The following is a 19,641-nucleotide window of genomic DNA, read 5'->3' as shown; positions in this document are numbered from 1 at the left end:
TGTTCTCAGGAAAAGAGCTTGCACTATTGTAAACCCTTCTGGGTACAAGAAGTGAGTGATATTTTTTTAGTTGTAGAAACAAACTGAAGGGGAGAGAGAACAGAAAATGGAAGGAAGTGATTAGGGCTGGAAAATAAAAGTCAAATAAAGAGAGGAAGCGATAGGAATAACAGAAAAGGGGCGGAGGGGACGAAAGGGAAGAGGGCAAGTTGTGGTGAAGGGAAGAAAATTTGGACTTTATTGTATTTTTTTCCTGAAGCATGATTTAACAATATAGCGGACAAAACAAACAATAATTACAAACACCCTGAAGACTGCCACCACCTCCCACACACGTAAACACCACAGAGACGAAACAAAGGCTGGCTGTGCATGATTCAGAGCGTAGGTGTGTCGGCCGTGCACTCTCAGACCTGAACGACCCTCTCAGCATTCCTGCTAAAAGAGAGGCAGAGACTTCCAGTGTTATTTTAGACCGCTGGTGGTGTGTGTTGCATTTTGTCACCATTGTGTGCGTGTCTGTTTACTCTGATGTAACTAAAATATTGTAAATAAGAGGCTGGTGATTTGGCATTGAAATAACAGGGCTTTCAACTGTCTGTGTGGCGCGATGAAGGTCGCATGAGTGTGTATTCATGGCTTGTTTGCAAAATGAAGTCATTTCTCGCTGCAAGTCAGCATGAGAGTAGGATGTGGAATCAGGGTTTCAGGCTTTGGTAAAAGATTCTGTGACTCAGATTAGTGACGGAATTCAGTTTATTCAACATATTACCACAGAAATGTGTCTATGCCCCTGGACTCTGTGTGTGTGTGTGTGTGTGTGTGTGTGTGTGTGTGTGTGTGTGTGTGTGTGTGTGTGTGTGTGTGTGTGTGTGTGTGTGTGTGTGTGTGTGTGTGTGTGTGTGTGTGTGTGTGTGGTGCACATGCAGACCAATATCTCTGCACGTGCCTGAACATCTGACTAGCGGCGCATTTCTCCATCTCTCATCAGGCAGCCTCATTGTGGCTATAAGAGGCCATCTGTCAGAGTGCTGGTGGTGAGCAGGCGTGTTTTGACAGCTGCTTCCCGAGGATGCTGATATTCTTCTCCCCACGATTTTTAGGGCGTTTTCGGACACGTCCACCATTCGTTTTTTTAAGATGAGCTAAATACTTTCCCTGCCTGTTTCCTGTCCTCTGATCTACCTAAACACATCTCTGTGCCCGACAGTGACTGAGCCATGTGCTCACTTTCACATCTGTTCACATCTGTTGGTTTTCCTCTGAGTAGCAATGAGGTCAAACATGCAACTACAGTTTCGAAAAAATACATTAGTCTATATCTTTCACAGTAAAACAGCAGTGCAACACCAACGTCACTGCACCATAAATCTTAATGTTTCATTAAACATCGAAATAACACATTTCCAGGTACCAACAGGGGTTGGTTGTCCAGAACAATGAACTCGACAAGTTTGTTGTTTATGTTTTGTGCTTTGGGGCCATCTTTGTCGAATTTATAACGTTGTTCGAGTGCGGTTTCCAAAGTTTGCCGCGCTGGCCAAAGCTAAACTACTGCAAATCACTTCTTCTTTACCAGTCGACAAACAGTACTTGCCAGTGGCAGTACAGCGAAGAAGAAGTGATTTCCCTGAAAAGATACTTGCAGTTTCATCTGGGTGAGACGTGGTATCGGATCGGTACATAGATTCACGTACTCGCTGATGCCCAACATGGTATTTTTTGTATTTTCTGAGGCATTTTCGATGCTAGTAGCAGAACATCTGTAGCTATCAGGACCTGATTGAAGCAAGTGGTTCAATCAACTTCCAAATGGAACATGTACCAGGATCAGAGTCAAGTACATATTCAAGCTTGTGATTTTAAACTAATTTTATTAGGTCTCAGTGGCAGCCATTGATATGAGATTGTTTCAGCAGCAGGGCTTCCAGAGGGGACGTGGATGTATCAAGCTCTTGGGAGGAGGGATGTTTGTTCGTGTGCATGTCTGTACCTGTGCTGGTTTGTAATAACAGGGATAGAAACGTCTGTGTTTGTATTTTTCATAAACTTGTTCAGTGTGCAAATTAAATGACACAAGTGGATGTGGTGTGTTTCTTATTATCATCTCAGTGCAGACAAGAGGCCAAATCGCTGAGGTGTCACACTCATTTTATCACAATATAAACCAAATAAATAAATCACAGAGAAATTAGCGCATTGCGGCCGCAGCGGATCTCAACGCAATACCCCACACACACACACACTCACACACTTATTATCCTACATTCATTATTCGGTGAATGAATTAGGGTAGAGATGATTTTGTGTTTAATTACTATTCATTTGCATGCATCTGTTGTTGAGTTGGCTCTCTCGTTCGTCTCCTGCAGCCACTGAAACACTGACGGAAAGAAGGAGGGAAGGAAAGGAGAAAGTAGGGCATTTAAAAAGTGGTGCTGTGCTCAGTGGAGAGCAACTCGCTTTAAAAATGCCTCTAACAACCTTACTTATACAGCAAGGGCATCTTTATCAAGGATAGAAAAGAGCTATTAGTGACACACTCTTCCCTGAATTTCTTACTTTGATGTTGTGTTGTCTCATCCCTGTGCTTAGCAAGCCATAATAGAATTTTCACTGGCATCAGGTAATATATATAGTTTTTTGCACAGCTAATTGATATATATTTTCTGAGTATATTAACTATCAAACAGTAGATATGTTGGACTTTGAGGAAGAAATATGTAACACAAGAATTCTCTACTGATGGTGGTCTCTGTAGACCAAAATGCACTGCAGCCAGAATCTTTTTGGAGAACGGCTCTCATTTTACTTCAGCAGGAAAATAAACCATTTTGAGCAGTAATTATGTTATCGCTGGTATTGCTCTCACTCTACCTACACAAACTAAATCACTTTTTGAACTCCGTCTCATGGACTTTGGCTAACGAATGAAATCATTTCTCAGAGAAAACTGACGCTGAAAAAAGTAATTGTGTGAAATGGCCACCACCATCACCAGCTACAGTCACTATCTTGAAGGTTTGGTGCTTGGCAGGTCAAGTACTCTAGGTTTATCTCAATTCATTTGCTGATAACAGCTGCCTGACTGGAAACTTATGAGTGTTTGCTGGTCAGAAAACCAAAACAACTAGAATGGCACTCAGTCGAGTGCACACCTCCGTCAGGGCCCAACAGTCCCCTTAAATTCAAGTAGCACCAAACTGAACACACTATCACATCAATCAGTTTTCTAAATGTGCCCGATTTTTTATAATAATTAATGAAGACCCATTAACAATATCCTGAGAAATCAATGCACCTCTTTCCTGGATTTACACCAAAATGTAATGGATTCTCTCGTTCTTCCACCAAGTTATATGGAAACCATTACAGTTGTTTTTGTGCTATCTTGTTTACCATCGAACAAACCAACCAAATAATAAATGGACAGCATTGAAAACACACAACCTCCTTTGTGGAGTTTATAAAACACTGTAGAATTTAGTCGAATACCAATTTTCTGAGAGATTTTCTATGAGAGCAACCTCTTAAAAGTAAACCACATTATTTTATCAATTGTGAAAATCAACATATTGAATGGTGCAGTCTTAAGGTTAGAATTAACTGAAAACAGATAAGTGAGGTCTCACAGTGAATTTCAGACTTGGTTTAAAAATAGAAATTTGATTAAAAAAACCCATTCAATAATATTGATGCAGATGCTGCCGTTAAACATCATCCTATAAGACCAGATAACACAAATTCTACTTCAGGTCCACGGATTACATTATTATAAACCTATAGGATTATTGAGCATGCGTCTCGCTCTGCAACATCACACATTTCCAGTGTGGTACTTTTTAAAAAATATTCTGCTCACTGAGTCTTTAAATCCTTTCCAATGATGAATTGGAGCAGATGTGCTCTCGGCTGTCACACCCTGACAACAACAGCGTGTTAGATCACCGAGCTAATAGCCTTCCTACTGCGCATACAAAGAAATATCCATCCTAAGTTTGAATATGCCTGTCACGGGCTCGCCAGTTAAATCACAGAGCACAATTACGTTGTCAGGGTGTGGGAGCTAATCAGCCTCGTACTTCACATTGCCTCCACACCATTGTAATTCATGTTTGTACATTATTTTGTGAGACATATTGTAAAGGAAGTATAGCAAGCATAAATTAAAGTCTATCTGTTGATGCCCATGTATATGTCCTCAGTTGGTTTCTAGCTGTACATGCAGGAAGAAACAGGTTTGTGAGGACACTTTGGGGTTGGGGGTTCTTTTTTTCTTTCTGGCATTCATATTTTTCTATTCTCCATTGTACCAAAGTATCTTTCCTGTCATTGGTCCAGCGTTGTGGCTTTGTTGGTCGTAAGTGGCTGGCATTTCTTTGTCTCTGTATTTCTATTGTGTGGTTTTCTTCACTGGCTCTTTCTGTATTGGTGGATGCTCATGTGGCCCTTGATGTTTCTCTCGTCGGATGGCATGGCATCTCCCTGTCTCTTTGAACCAAGCTGCAGCTCGTCTAACGCAACGGCCTCTCAGCCGAGTTCTCGGCCTTGCTCCGACCCTGACACTGACCCAGCCTTTTCTCTCTTCCCATAGGCTAGCCACACTGGTATGCGCTCGTACATTTACAAGCAGAGCTCTGTGATTGGCTCACAGGCGGAGCACACTGGGATGCGGACGTATTACTTCAGCGCTGACACCCAGGAGGACATGAACACCTGGCTGATGGCCATGAACCAGGCGGCAGTGATGCAGAACCACAGCGATGCATTCATCAGGTGGGGCGACATGCACACACACACACACACACACACACACACACACACACATTAACTGAACACACACCTTACAAGCATTCATTGCCCCCCAAATTTCTCCACATGAAATTTGACATCTTCTCTCAGTACATTTTTGATATTATTGTAGTGCGTTGGTGATTGTGGTACTACATTTCCCAGAGATCACCTGGTAATCAAACCTTGTGTAATGTTAAATTTTCTCCTAAATAAACATTGACATTAAACTTTATTGATCAAGTTTTTACTCATGTCATGGTTATTTTCGCTTATTTTTATAGATCACAGTTTTGAGATTACTTGTTGAGTAAATATATTTAATTATCTGCACTTAAATCCTTTTTCACCCATAATTTACAATCCATAAAAAAGCAAATATGCTAAGCATATGATAGAAGCAGTTGTTATATCCTATAAACATGCCTTCAGGAAAGTGTTGCCATATGTCTCTATATGATGCTGGTTGGAAAACATCCCACTGCTGTTTGTTTAATCACTGTCGGTCCTGATGTTACAGCATATGAGTGAAGGCATTTGCTTATGTGCTTTTTTTCAAAGAGCTATATTCCAATGTTGTGAAATGCTGTTTTCAGACGAGCAGTGGCTTCCCCCTATGTATAATTCATGTGTTGACGAGGGGAGGTGGCACAGATCAAATACGTCCCATCATTTGCTGGCAGCCTCAGACATCAGCATATTGCACCACCTCGTTTTCACTGTTTGAAAATGCCTCAAGACTACACAAGTTGTTAGTGAGTGACAGGCTGAAGACAGTAACTAGATGGAATTTTTATTTTAGTTTTTGGCATTTTCTTGTTTGAAGAAACTATAACAGTAATATCAGTGTTGCACTCCTCTTTCAAGAGTTTCGTTACTTTTACAACATGTGAATGTGTCTTTAATACATATAGATTATCTGGCAACACACTACTTCAAATATGAAAGATACTGTCTTGCATGCTCCATTAACCAGTGTCTAACATGGACAGACCTTTCACCATCGTGCTAATATACATATATATTGACTATCTTCACACACCAGCCGCTGGCAGGTAGTATCCTGTCACCTGAGGATATTGAGTTCATTCTCTAAAACTAAAATTTCAGTGTGTGCCTCATTGAATTTCACCGGATTATTTCTCAAAGCCAAGTGCTTCTTGTCATAGGGAATTTCAGTAACGCTTTTCGAAGTCAAGTCATGGCTATGAGTATTTGCTTGTCATCTGCCCTGCTTTAAGATGCCCTGTGAGATTTATCTGTGGCCTTAAAGCTGCTAATGGGGCTAAAAGTTTCACTTTCATGTGAGATTCATCTAGTTAAAATTCAGTTCAACACCACAGAACAAAGACTAAGACCCCTGAAATGGTGGAGCATGTTGTCCATGGGATATAAGGGAGGTGATCAAATGAAACAGAATTGGTGCTTATTAAATAAAAGCCCCCTGAAATCTTTCGAGAAGTTGGAGCTGTCAGTGTAACTGCTGCAGTTAATTCTCGCAGGATTCTAACTCATACAATGTTAAAGGGAGAGTTACAAAAGGTGTCAAAGTGTAAAAGGTCTGTATACCTCCAGGCTTTTCATGTAATCTCTGCTCTCCGCAGACCATCTGACAAGTTAGAGAAGTTGAGCATTTTGCCGCGGCAGGCTGTTCCGCAGACGAACCACGTAAACCACCACAAGACCAAGGCTTCAGAATCCGACACCTACCAACCAATCGTCCACGAAGTCCTCCTGGAGCCAATATACCGCGAAGCAGAGGAGTTCTGCAGCTTCCACAAAGACTCTCCTGCCACCCCTGTGCTGGAGAACCCCATAGGAATTACTGGCCTGGAAATGGACACGCACACCTCCCTCCCCTCAAACCTCACACCCACTGCCCTCTTGCAGCAGGACCCCGTGTCGGCCTCGGCACCCGTGTCCAGGGTGCCATCACGAGCGCCATCACGAGCCGCCTCAACTCTACCATCCAGCATCTGCACAAGGAACGGCCTTGTGCAAACGCCCAGCCCCATTCTGGAGCCCAACGGGATTGCAGCGGGGACGTACCAGAGGGCCCCGTCGGTGCCCCCTGCTGACGCACACCAGCATGTGCATAGGAGAAACACACTGGAGCAAGTGGAGCAGTGGGTCAAAGTGCAGAAGGCAGAACAAAAAGGGTGAGTATCTGTCATGTACTGTTTGTAAAATGATTCTCTAGAAAAGCTTTATTTGAAGTAAAAGTCATTATTGTTGTGTCCTATTATGTGTGCGTGTTTGTTTTCTGTTAATTGGAAAAAAGTCCTCCTAATGTGTCCTTCTGTTGCTATTGAACAGCCCCCCCTCCAGAGAGAACACCCTCCCACGTCGCACACCACCAACCCAGCACAAGTTCACCTTTCTGGACACGTATCAAACTCTGCCAAAGACCCCTCGGCAGAGTCCCACACCCGCCCGACTCGGCGAGTACAAGTACGCCCAGGACCGCCTGAGCCACTTCCGCCTCACCCCGGAGCAGGGCATCCCAGGGTCCAACACCGTTTGGCAGCTGTATGAGTGGCAGCAGCGTCACCAGTTTCGTCACGGCAGCCCTACGGCGCCTATCTACACCCCAGCCCCGGACTATCCCTTCGGTCCCCGCCCCCCCTCCACCGTGCCTCCCACCTCTTCACTCCCCAGGTCCGAGGGCCATCCTCGCTGTGTGTCGGTACCACCTTCATCTGCAGACATCCCCCCGCCGGGGCCCCCACCAGGTACCAGCCGAACCCTGTCACCCACACGGAGGCCGCATACGCCAGCTGATCGGGTGACAGTCAGACCTGTGGGTGAAAGGTCAGTGGTGGACATCCCCTTCACCGTCTCCCCCCGGAGGAGCAAATCTCAGCTGTTCAAGGTAACATTATGTCTCACAGCAGCACAACCAAAATCCACGTTTTCTACAAACACCACGAGGTTTAACTTCCTGAGATAAAACACACATGCTGTAATGTTGTGTTAGTAAACAACACAGGGGTTTGGATTTACTATACAGGAATTATCTTTGATCCGTCACACCAAAAGAACAAGACACGATAAAGAAAAATCTATTATTGACAATAAAGTGCACTTCTCTCTGCACACAGAGACATGGTTCACACAAAGCAACATTTTCATTTTGGCAAATCATTCAGTTCTTAATCAAGGAATTGAGAGGAAATTGTAATGTGAGCAGATAAGTTGGTGTTTTTGTAACCGGTGTTTAGCTCACTCTCTTATCTATGGTGTACAACCAAATGTCTGGCTCTGCAGAGCTCAAACAATCTATTATTTAATCAAGTACTAATACAAGAAAGATGAAAAATAAAGGTAATTCAAAAGAAAGGCTCATGTATGAATGAGTTCTGTATTGATAACATAAATAGATATTGTTGATTAGACATATCATCTGGATAAGTCAATTCCTTTTGCATTCTATTGCATGGATCGTGTGAAATAAATACCATCTGTTTGTGCTCTTCCAAAGATTAGACAATGAAACCTTTTTTTTTTTTTCTTTTGTCAAGTGCAACAATATCAAATAGAAAAGTTTTTCAACCAGAACAATGTCAGTCATTCTGACAGAGCGGGGCGGATGCTGGAATTGTGCTCCACTGATCAGAATAATTGTTTTGGTGCCTTTGGGTACAACGGGTACAATTATATACAAATCCTTGAGGCATCATGTCTGTTAAGTTACCTCAACTGTATCAGGCAAAAATAAATGTTTAGAAAAATATTTATATTACAAATACATTCCATACATATGTGTATTTGTTTGCAAAGTGATGCAAACTAGCAACCCCATTAGTAGTTGCATATCTCATTATTAAAGTGAATGAGAAAACACCAATATGGAAGCTTCCCTGTTCTACAAGTAAGTTGGTTTTGCACAATGTGCCATGTGAAAACAAGAATAAAGTGTGTGTGTGTGTGTGTGTGTGTGTGTGTGTGTGTGTGTGTGTGTGTGTGTGTGTGTTTGTCTGTGTGTGTTTGTCTGTGTGTGTTTGTCTGTGTGTGTGTGTGTGTGTGTGTTGTCAGGCTTCTACTATCGAGAGACGGTCAATGCCTTCCTCTGGCTACATCACACACACAGTTAGTGCACCAAGCCTCCATGGCAAAACGGTATGTCTTACTCATCTATACATAAAACATACATGTTTATTGCAAGTGTTGGCATTTAAACAAACTTTGCATAAAAAATATAGTTATTTCATTATTTATTGATTTTTTTTATTACTTTGCTTATCTAGTATAGTTTTGTCACAAGCTGGAAATTGAAGCATAAACCTTAACGTCTAAAGAGACTTGGGATTTAATGGTGTTGTGTGTGAACTGAGGAAATCACATGTGCATTATTTCTCTGCTATGAGTAACATGTAATCTGATTCTGACCAGACATATACGAGTTGGCTGCAACTGAACTTGTGGGAGAAGTGCTTCTTACGACTCTGTAGCTTCTATGTCTCTCCCTTTTGTTTTCTACTCCATTAATCCTCCTTAATTTAGCTCTGCTTGTTTGAATTAGTCACATTACAGTTGGACTGCTAGCACTGTGTAAGGACGTTTCACTGAAGCGTGGTGTGGTCAGTATTAAGATTTGCTAGATTGAATGTCTTGTGGTGCCTGACAGCCCGAGGAGCTCACTCTGCTCCTCATTCAGCTGCGCCGGCATCAGGCCAAGATGGCCTCCGCACGCCAGCACACACTAACCCAGCTCCAGCGGCTCAACGGTCCCACAGATCCCTTCCACCACAATCACCTCCTCGCCACTACCACCACTAGCAGCAGCCCCCTCCTCAGCTCTGGCCCCTCTCCTGTGTCCCAGCTTGGACACGTGGGCCTCTCAGCTATCCTAGGCCCTTGCAGCACTAAGGTGGGGGCCCCCCGCGGCACGCCTGCCTGCCTTCCCCTCATGTTACCAGGAGCTGGAAGAGGTTGCCATTAAACATACTGCCGGACTACATTACAACTAAATTATTTCTAACTTAGAACTCATACAAATTCCTTTTAAACTAATAGACTTTCAACATTTTCCTGTTGAGAAATTTCATATTTTGATGTGCTATTCATGGCTCTTCGTATGGGTCAGTCTGTCTGTCCTTCTGTCTTTCTGTCTTTCCAGCGCTGGTCCAGAGTGAACTGTTTTAACAATGGCTTTCCATGAGTAACTAGAATAGCAGTCAGTAGAGCACATAAGGCCCAAAGGTCTCCTGATGAAACCACATTTAAATTCACTAGATCCAGATTTTTATTTGGATCTGCACCAAAGTACGCACACTTATAAATATTAGTCCCCTAAATGTTTTATTTAGTCATCAAGATCCATGAATTTACTCTCTGAGAAATCGACTCAACAAATCTCACAATGTTAAAGACAAATTCCCAGATCTGCCCCAAAATGTAATGGGTACTTCTCAGACCCATACCACATACTTCCACTAGTTTCATGTTAAACTGTTCAGTATTTTTTTCATAATAGTGCTTACTTTTTGACAGACATACAAACAAATAAATATGAAGCTGTCATTAACTTACTTAGAGACGCCTGTGTCCATCTTTTTCAAATGAAAAACCCTGTAGCCTTTCTTATAGTCTTATAGTTGTAATCTTTCTCACACGGTGCAAAATTATTTGTCTGCTCCCTGATCCAGATCCGCACTAAGATTTAGCAAAACGAAAACATAAGCCCCTTGGTGGAGGAACTAAAGACCATCTCATTAGGATAAATTCCAAGGATACCATCTCAGTTTTGGATGTGGATTTCCAAAATATAATAACAAATAGTATGTCAACTCTTTTCAATGAAAACCGATTCTTTCACTGGTACTCTTCATCACAATGACCTGCTTATTCAGCACCTGCAGTCGTCTCTGGGAGCCGGATGATTAAGATATCAAATTAGGAAGAGAGCAAAATCCATACACAGAACACAAACAACAGTTTTTGCAGCCTAATACCAAATTAATATATATTCTAACCTTTAAATCCAAATTTCTCGGAGATGCCTGTCAATATTCAAAGACCACGATGTGTAGACTTGAAAAACATTGAGTGAATCTCCCCACTGACTCTCATCATCACACATGGATCTGACCAAGAAGCACCAAATATGAAAAGCACGACTGTTGACAGCAACACATAGACTGCGGCAGTTTTCACTGTCGTCTCGTTTTTCTCACGTCATGCTATGATCATATAAAAGCAAAGTACAAATTCCCATTATGCAGACTTACTGAAGAAAGGTTTCATATTAACTGACATCTCCTCCATCCACATTCACTCTCACTCTTAAGCCAGACCTGGAACCCCCAGTTGATCCTGTACGTCTGTAACTGTAAATACATGTGTAAAAGGGAAATAGGGCTGAACAATCAAACCTATAATAATAAATAACCAACAGACATAAACGTTGCTGCATCAACACCTGGTCACAGTATATTAGTGGCAACCTCTCACCAAAAGCTCCCGTGCTTTAGTCGTGTGACGTTGGGCATGGTTAGCGCTGGCCTGGCCTGGCTGTAGAACCATCCACTTATTTTCCATGTGCTGTCATTGGCTGGTCAGTTTCCTTATTACGCTTCTAGTGACACTGTCCATAGCATGTTGCACTGCTAACTTTTCAACATGCACAAAGCCATCCCATGCTTTGGCTCACTGGCTGACTGTGGATGTCAGTTTTCTGATTGGTAAATCCCTCATTTTAGGCCATACTTGGTTTTGTGTTCTTTTTGTTGAGTGATGTGAGCTGTGAAGTGTCAGGATCTGCTGCTTCTAACCAGTCTGGTTTGTGTTGGTGTTTTTGCTTGTTGCAGTAGGAGCCCCTAAGCATCGCTGAGCACAATATAAATGCCTGTTTTTACTGTAATTGTGAGTGTTGTGATGCATCTTAGAGTAGGCATGTATCAGCAGTGAAGTGTACCATGCTGGATACGCAGATGTGTCAACATCCTGGAGATTAAATCGTCAGAGAGTTGTTGGTGGATTCAACTCAGATGTGAATTATTTAATTCCTGTTGACTTAAAAAATCTGCATTCCCACGTGTCTCACCTTCAGATTGATGACACCTACATGCAGCTGAAGAAGGACTTGGAGTATCTGGATCTAAAGGTGAGATATGGACATGGACAGAGTTTATCCCCCGATCCCTGTTAGTCATTTTAAAAAGTTTAACTTCTGCTGTGCCTTTTTCTGATTTGAAATGTCTCCAGCTCACACTAACTCACTCCCTGTTTTCTTACTGACAATCATTTGACCCAACACCTTAGTGTGTTACAGCTACAAACCGAGGTGTTCAGGCTTGTGCGGGACAAAATATCCCCAAGATCTTGCAGGGATCTTCTTACTCTTCGGCGGTTTTAGAAACATCTCACAAAAGCAGCCGCCATTTTGTGACTGCAGCACTATGTCTGTGATTTTTTTTTTAACTCCCAGATCAGAGCTCTAGAGCCCCTGATCCTCGCAGTTCACAGTTTACTACTGCACTGCACTGCTGGGCCACTCAGGCCTCTAATGAACGTAAGCTCTCTGTGTATGTCTGTGCGCGTGTGTCTATGCAGAATGTGTACTGCAACTAAAGTGTAATGATGTATCGCAGTGTGTCAGTGAGTGTGTGTGCTTGTGCATGTCTCTCCAGTGTTGAGAATAGGGACGCACGGGTGGAGTCTGTATGCGAGTGTGTGTGTGCTCGCATTTGTAGAGAGTCCATGTTCTAGAAAGTCCATCCCATTGCTTACAGCACCACATTCACCTTCACGCGACCTTCGACCTGTCCACCCCCTCCCTCTCATGTGGCGATGTTGGCGATGCTGTTGCGTAGCCGGCATGGGATGGCTCGGCAGTGCATGTGTTGTGGCTGTGGCCCGGTGGTTGTAAAGCCAGCTGCTTCTACCATCGTCTCTGAAACACTGGACCTCCTTGACAATAACACGGGGCTCTACTGTGTTACGCTTTTTAAGAAACTTTTTTCCAAAAGGGAGCACACATACTCCTAAAATATAAATTTCCAAGCACAAGAAAGCGCTGCTATCAGTGAAATGTAATGATTTAACACTGTGGAATTTGCACCATATTTCAGACTAGTGAGTGTTTCAGGAGGATATTCGAGCATTGTAGAACCCTGATAGTAAACTCAAAGTGAGCACCTGAACTCAGGCCGTCCATTGTGTGTTCCTGAAACAAATACTCCAATCAGCCAAAGCATTTAAATCGGTTTTAATGTTGTGGCTGATAGCTTTATTTTTCCATTCAGAAAAAGTACTGCAACGTTTTTGAATGGAGGGCACATTGTGCATAAATGTGTAGATGGATACATCCTTTTGTGCAGGGCTTCAAAGTGTCCATAGCCATTGTGTTCTTCATGGCAAGAGCTGATTTTGTGTGCCAAAACTCACTCATGTTGTCATGTGCACGAGGCCAAGAGAACTTGTCACTTCTAGTCTGTGTCAGCCTCAGCCTCGTACTAGTTTCTAGCTGGTCTCTGTGCTCTGTACTTCCTCTGTTCCAGCACGAGTGTATCATGGAGTCTGACACTTTGTTTTACTCTGTAACTGACAGCTGGAAATGTTTCTTTTTTGATTCCTAGGTCGCTGGAAGTCAGACACTGAAGGAGTCAGGGAAACCTGTCAAAGTTGCAGAAAGTGACGTGGATGTAAGTACAAGCTTAACGACCTTTTACAGAGTTGGTGTCATTAACTTAAAACCAGCTCTAATTTTCACACTGTCCAAGAAGTTCTAATTTAGGTCCAGTTAGTTTGTGAGAACTCTCTTGACCATTTCAAATCAACACTATTTAACGTTCACTTAGCAACAGCGCCCTCTGCAGCCAGACATGTTGATTAATTCTGTTGGGCTCCAAGTCCGAACGATTAAGTGGTTTTCATGTACGGACAAAACAAAGTCTACCAGTCTGTTTTATCAGGGCTCCGACTGCATAGTCCCACTCACTGAGGCTGTCAACCTTCCTCTATAATTCTTTCCAACAGTCGTTCCACTCACTGAACTGAAGTACATTGAATGGTGTATATTACCCATGCTCCCCGGCTTTCTGAACCAGAACAAATAAACCAAACTCTTAAATGTCTTTTTAACTGATGTACAGTTCAGCATTGCTTTTGAACTTGCTGGACCTGATTCTAGTCATTTAAGATGCGACTATCAGTTAGTTGCACACTTGTTGTTGGAGAACGTACATGCTACTTTTTGCTACTTTCTAATGCTGCACTTGTTTGGGTGTTCAGCCTGGTTCTGGTACACGCTCTGAGCTCTTTCTTGGGACAAGCGAACACAAAACTCTGGTTTGGTTAGTGGAGCAGTAAAGACTGCTTTGGGTCAGATGGGGAAAATGTGAGGGTAATTAGGGCTTAACAATATATGGATCCTACAGTAAAAGTGTGGGAGGATGAGGTCGGCTTTTACTATAGCTTTAAGGGGAAAACAGCATTCAGAGAGTGTTTGTGGGTAAATACCATAACTCTTTAAATGTTATAATCCAAACAATTCCCTGTAGCTATTTAAACAGTCTTGTTTTCTCCCATGAAATGATTTCTCACTATAAGCTCCACACACATCTCTGTAAAGAATTTATGAGGGTTCTGTCTGTGATGAATATTTGATTAGATCCAACAACAACATCACCGTGGAGATAACAACAGGATTAATAATTAATTTGATGGAATATAAAAACTAGCATCGAGAGTCAAAATTGATGTGGATCAGTACTTTGTTCTCATCGAACTGCTCAGTCACAACCTTGTTACACTGATGTTGTGTTTTTTTACTGCTGGAGGATAGAGATCCAACCTTTGCCTTGAAGTTAGCCGAGTTTAATCGGGGATTAATTAACAAGGCTCAGCGCCGCCCTGACACTGTAGTTAACAGGGTCAGTTCGGTCGCACCCGCTTTGTCTAATGGGCTCACTCACAGTAATTACATGTGCATGAGTCCAGCAGAGCCACAAAATGATGAATATTTAGTGCTACACACCTGCAAGCCGGCACTCAGACATGAAAATGGATGTACATACACATAGCATTACAAGCTCGCACAATCACACACCCAGGTACACAAAGGAGTGCACATATGGATTTATTCCCAACAGGGCGGGCTGCCATTAAGTAAATGGGCCACTTAAATATCAGAGGTTAAAACACAGGGACACACCTGGGTGAGTGCTCGAGAAGCGGTTTATCTGAGTGAATTCACAGTTCTTTCAATATCTCCTTTAGTTCTCCTTACCCACACAGCTCTGTGTCTCCACCTGCAGGTGAAGTTGAGTCGGTTATGTGAGCAGGACAAGATCCTGAAGGATCTGGAGGCGAGAATCAGCTCCCTGAAGGACGACAAGGTACACACACACACAAACTCTGCTAGTGTGTATAAGCTCTCGGTCAATCAAACCATCGCATTTCTCCCGCTGACCTCAGTCACTGTGATGAGTCATAGCTGGCTTTGCTGCTATCAGTCGAGCTACAGAGGTGTGAGTCACCTATCAAACGCTCAGCCCCTCAGAACATAAAAGTAGCTTTCTTTCTAGGTTTACCATTCACAGTCATTCAGAGGAAATTCTATCCAAGGAGAAGCAGGGATAGTGATTTGTCAGACGCCGACTCAAGCAGGGCTGTCACTATATCTACAGCTCTGACCAGACACACATGACAAGCTACTGATGCTTTATGCCTTGGATGTTGAACACACCAAAATAAATATAGTATATTATACTAGAAGTCCTGGAATGAAAGAATAATCATATGCATCCCTGCAGTTGAGTAAGAGAATGCCAAAGAAGTTGACAATAGAGACCTGCTGCCCTCTGGAGGCGTTTTGGGATACCTGTTACATGCTAATGTAATTTTTCTAGAGCAGTAAGTGAAGCGGTTGTGGTTTGTTTTTCGTTGACCTCCTGCTGCTCAAACCCTCACTGCTTCAGGACAAGCTGGAGAGCGTACTGGACATGTCCCACCAGCAGATGGAGCAATTCCAGGAGCAGCCGGCCCACACCCACAAGATCGCCTATCAGCAGAGGCTGCTGCAGGAGGACCTGGTCACCATCAGGGCCCAAATATCACGCCTCTCCACGGTATATATGTTTGATCAAAATACTGTGGGTCTATTTTAATATGGTGAAATAAAAAGTGTCCTATGCATAAATCACACTATGACAAATGTAAAATCTCATATAACATGAACAAATTGCTGTACATACACACAATGCAGATGAAAATATATATCTGTGTATATATGTAACCTGTGTTTGTGTGTGTGTGATGCAGGAGATGGCACAGGCCTGGGAGGAGTACAGCAGGCTGGAGAGATCAGTGGAGCAATTAAGGATGGTGCTGCAGACACATATGAACCACAGCGCCACCCCTCAGGTGAGGTCTGGTTCTGCAGCTCAGAGCAGCTCTACCTCCACACAGCCAGCTCAATTTCAAAATGTACATACTCTGTATCTCCACATTTTCTTTTCAATCTATTTACGGGCTAAATTATATGAATTATCAATTGTGTGAGATAGAAAACCAAGTTGAACCAAGCCAGAAGTGAAAGCTACAAACAACAAGTGAATGTTTGCCTGCGTTTGTCAAACTGTAGCAAGAGAAAGCTGAGATGAAGCGCGAGCTGTGGAGGATCGAAGACGTGATGGCGGGACTGAGTGCGAGCAAAGCCAACTACAAGATCACCATTGACTCTGTCCAGAACCCAGGTAGGGAGACCATAACAGTAAAATCCATTCAGTGTCTTCTTTATTGAAATACAATACAATGGATTTACAGTTTATGACAAATTGACAAAAAGACAGAAAGAGAGTTTTTAAGATGCAGTGATGCTGACGTATCCTCCATGCACACCACAACGAGGGGAAAAAACAATTTCCTTTAACTGTGGTATAAATTTGTGAGGTGACACACACACACACACACACACACACACACACACACACACACACACACACACACACATATATAATATACAGTCTACTAAAGCTTCTCATTATAGCTGAAACTCTGCACAGTGTTTCTATCAGTAAACAGCTTTCTATTGTTCACATTTACATATGTTTTAGTTTAGAGAAACTGATTCTGTAAGAGTACTCTACAGTTAACATGTTTTTTGTTGTGTAGCTTTTGTCTGCATTTGTTGACATCTGTTTCTAGATGTCTGTTTTTCCTCTTCTCAGAAATGGGACAGATTTTAAATCCAAAAAAAGAAACTGCTCATTCTTGCTTTCTCTGTGTTTGCCCCCCCTCCCCCCCAGAGAGGAAATTAGTGCCTTCGGTGTCGGACCCTGCAGTGCCTTCCCATTGCACAGAGGTCCAGCCTCCTCCTCGAAGCTCCATCCCCAGGATCCTCTCTCACACTTTGCCTCACAGCACCGTGCCAAAGTGGGTGAGTGTCTCCCTTCCGCTTGTGACAGAGCAGAGATGGCTTCATGTTCAATCTCAGGAATTACTGCTGGATTTAGTTTGATTGTGTTTATTAGTCACTACTTCCTGTAATTTTTTCCATTTTCATTTCTACTGTTTCAGGCAGATGACAGCGCCCCGCCCCGGCCACCCCTGCCCCGCCTCTATGACTACGAAGAGACGCCCCCTGTGGTGCCTCCTCTCCCCAAAGAGTCCTCAGTCATCCGCCATACGTCGGTGCGTGGACTAAAACGCCAATCAGATGAGAGGAAGAGGGACAGGGAGAGTGGGCAGTATGTCGTCAATGGAGACTGTAAGGTACGCTTGTGTTTTGTTTTTAAAGGGGACATAGCATGCCCATTTTACCACAAGTTGATATGGTTGCCTTGGGGTCTTAATGAAATGTCTGTAACATACTTTGGTCAAAATACCACAAGGATCATATAAAACAGCACCCTTTTTACCCTGTCTAAAACAGCCCTCCACAGAGTGACCTGTTTTGAGTGCCTGTTCCTTTAAATGCTAATGAGCCAGCTCCCCCCTCCCCCCTCTCCCCCTCTCCCCCTCTCCCCCCATGATTTTAAACGATATAAATTACATATTTTATATGATATAAATTATCAAATATGCATCCCATACTTTGTATTCCCCTTCTGTTGTCCTGGAGTTTGGGACGGGGGGGGGGTTGAGGTGGGGGGTGGGGTGGGCCAAGGCCATGTAGGGAGACTTCCAGTGCCTTGTTACGAGACAAAACCCAGGAAGCTCAATCGAGTCACTCAAGCATGACGTTTCTGACTTAGAGGAACCATAACAAAACGCGCGAGTGTTTTTTTTCCAGAGTTTTTGGGTTGGTAGACATGCCAGATACCCACATTAACGTGTAGAAGCACTAACAAAGTGGAATTTGCATGCTATGTCCCCTTTAAATTGAAATCTAAAGGTTTAGAAATCTGTTCCTGGGACTGGTTGATTTGAAATTAGTTTTCTTTACAAGCTGCCACTCTGACTTCCTGTCTGACCTTTTCTGGTTTCAGGCCGACTTGCGATCTTACCTGAGTGAACCAGAGCTGCCAGGAATGAGTCACCACAACACTGGGTCTGACGCCGACTACCAGTATTTCCCAGGCACAGGTATCTGATCTGTAACATGTGAAATGATTATACTGCACATTTCAATGTTTTCTTTATCAAACCCTTTTATTAAGGCCAGTGATGACCCATTAGAGACCAACAACCTGGACACAACTTATTTTAAAATATAAATGCATACATACTGAGTAGCATAAAAGTTTTTTGCTTCAATTATCAAGAAGTTTACTGTGATGTGGTTTATTCAAATTTTTGTTTTTATTTTCTTTGTTGCTGCTGAAGATGTGAGTTTGAGCAATGTTGATTTCAGCTGGCAGCTAGACTGCATTGACAAGAATATTTGTCAGTTAATATGTAAATTTATTTCAGAGAGAAGGTCCAGATTTGTGACGAGATGTGTAGATTTCTCACGGTTATTATTTATCCAGTGTTGATACATTTTGAGCAAGGTTTTTTGTTTCACTTAAAGTACAAGTCCTATATTTTTTCCTTTAGAATTTATTTTGCATTGTCACAACCTAAACGAAATTGTTTGTTGTCAACATCAACATCAAATGTGATCTAGGTCTGTCAGGCTCTTCATCTCATCTGAACCAGTCCAACTCCATCTCATCCTACGTCACCCTGAGGAGAGGTCCTGGGAGCTCCGCAGCCAGGGTGAGTCAGGACAAGGAGGATGGAGATGTCAGATAATACCTGTGATCAGCTGGAGAAACTCAGTGCTTGCATGGGCCTGGTTAGAGTCACTTTCACTATTATCTTTAAAGTGTAACTTAACCCTTAAGTTTTAGGTGTAGTGACTGGTAATTCAAAATTGCCTTGAAAAATAAACACATTTAAGTGTGCAGTATCACTTGAATGGCAAGTTCAGGAATAACAGTTTTAAGGGCAACATCATCCAGTGTTAAAGACAATATCCGACCTATTGATACAATTAGGTTCATCATGTCTTTATTAAGGTTCTGCTTTACATCATGTCCTTATTAAGGGCAGTTTACTCCTGAAAGTCTGGATCATGGTTCATGTCTCAGTTACATTATTTACATTTCATCCAATTGTTTTTGGTTTCATATTTAGGGAGTGGACTAAATAATTTAATTTCATACATACATGACATACGTACATACGTCCTATTATCACCTACATTGGCTGCATCTACCTATACTTGAAATCGATTGGATTGTAGCTGTAGATCACTTATTGTACTTGTATATTTGTATATTTAAAAAATTGTACATAGAAAAAAAGTAGCTTTCCATTTGAATGGAGAAAATTAATTAACTGCTTCACTTTGTTACTTTTGTTGCCCCAGTAATATCATTATGGTATCAATAATAGTTAAATAAGCATCCTTGTCGTTTA

At 42.5% G+C, this 19,641-nt stretch overlaps 1 protein-coding gene across 14 annotated transcripts in view; it reads left to right on the top strand.

The window, feature by feature from the left end:
• LOC117763646 (pleckstrin homology domain-containing family A member 7-like) overlaps positions 1–19,641 on the top strand; it is a 125,629-nt gene that overhangs the window by 98,517 nt on the left and 7,471 nt on the right. For 5 of the 14 annotated variants that reach the window (XM_034588930.1, XM_034588932.1, XM_034588935.1 and 2 more), the window contains 16 exons: positions 4,595–4,776; positions 6,396–6,950; positions 7,108–7,663; positions 8,827–8,910; positions 9,419–9,661; positions 11,843–11,896; positions 12,221–12,304; positions 13,371–13,436; positions 15,051–15,131; positions 15,714–15,863; positions 16,057–16,158; positions 16,379–16,490; positions 17,043–17,173; positions 17,314–17,508; positions 18,225–18,321; positions 18,845–18,936. In XM_034588930.1, coding sequence (XP_034444821.1) covers positions 4,595–4,776; positions 6,396–6,950; positions 7,108–7,663; positions 8,827–8,910; positions 9,419–9,661; positions 11,843–11,896; positions 12,221–12,304; positions 13,371–13,436; positions 15,051–15,131; positions 15,714–15,863; positions 16,057–16,158; positions 16,379–16,490; positions 17,043–17,173; positions 17,314–17,508; positions 18,225–18,321; positions 18,845–18,936 — 2,784 coding nt within the window. The remainder of the gene's footprint in view (positions 1–4,594; positions 4,777–6,395; positions 6,951–7,107; positions 7,664–8,826; positions 8,911–9,418; positions 9,662–11,842; positions 11,897–12,220; positions 12,305–13,370; positions 13,437–15,050; positions 15,132–15,713; positions 15,864–16,056; positions 16,159–16,378; positions 16,491–17,042; positions 17,174–17,313; positions 17,509–18,224; positions 18,322–18,844; positions 18,937–19,641) is intronic. The other 9 variants (XM_034588940.1, XM_034588944.1, XM_034588933.1 and 6 more) reach the window with 8 other exon arrangements.

This window comes from Hippoglossus hippoglossus, chromosome 6, assembly GCF_009819705.1.
Source record: "Hippoglossus hippoglossus isolate fHipHip1 chromosome 6, fHipHip1.pri, whole genome shotgun sequence".
In the NCBI taxonomy this organism is placed as follows: domain Eukaryota; kingdom Metazoa; phylum Chordata; class Actinopteri; order Pleuronectiformes; family Pleuronectidae; genus Hippoglossus; species Hippoglossus hippoglossus.
The sequence above is the reverse complement of the archived record's forward strand: the minus strand, read 5'-3'. Positions and strand labels throughout refer to the sequence as shown.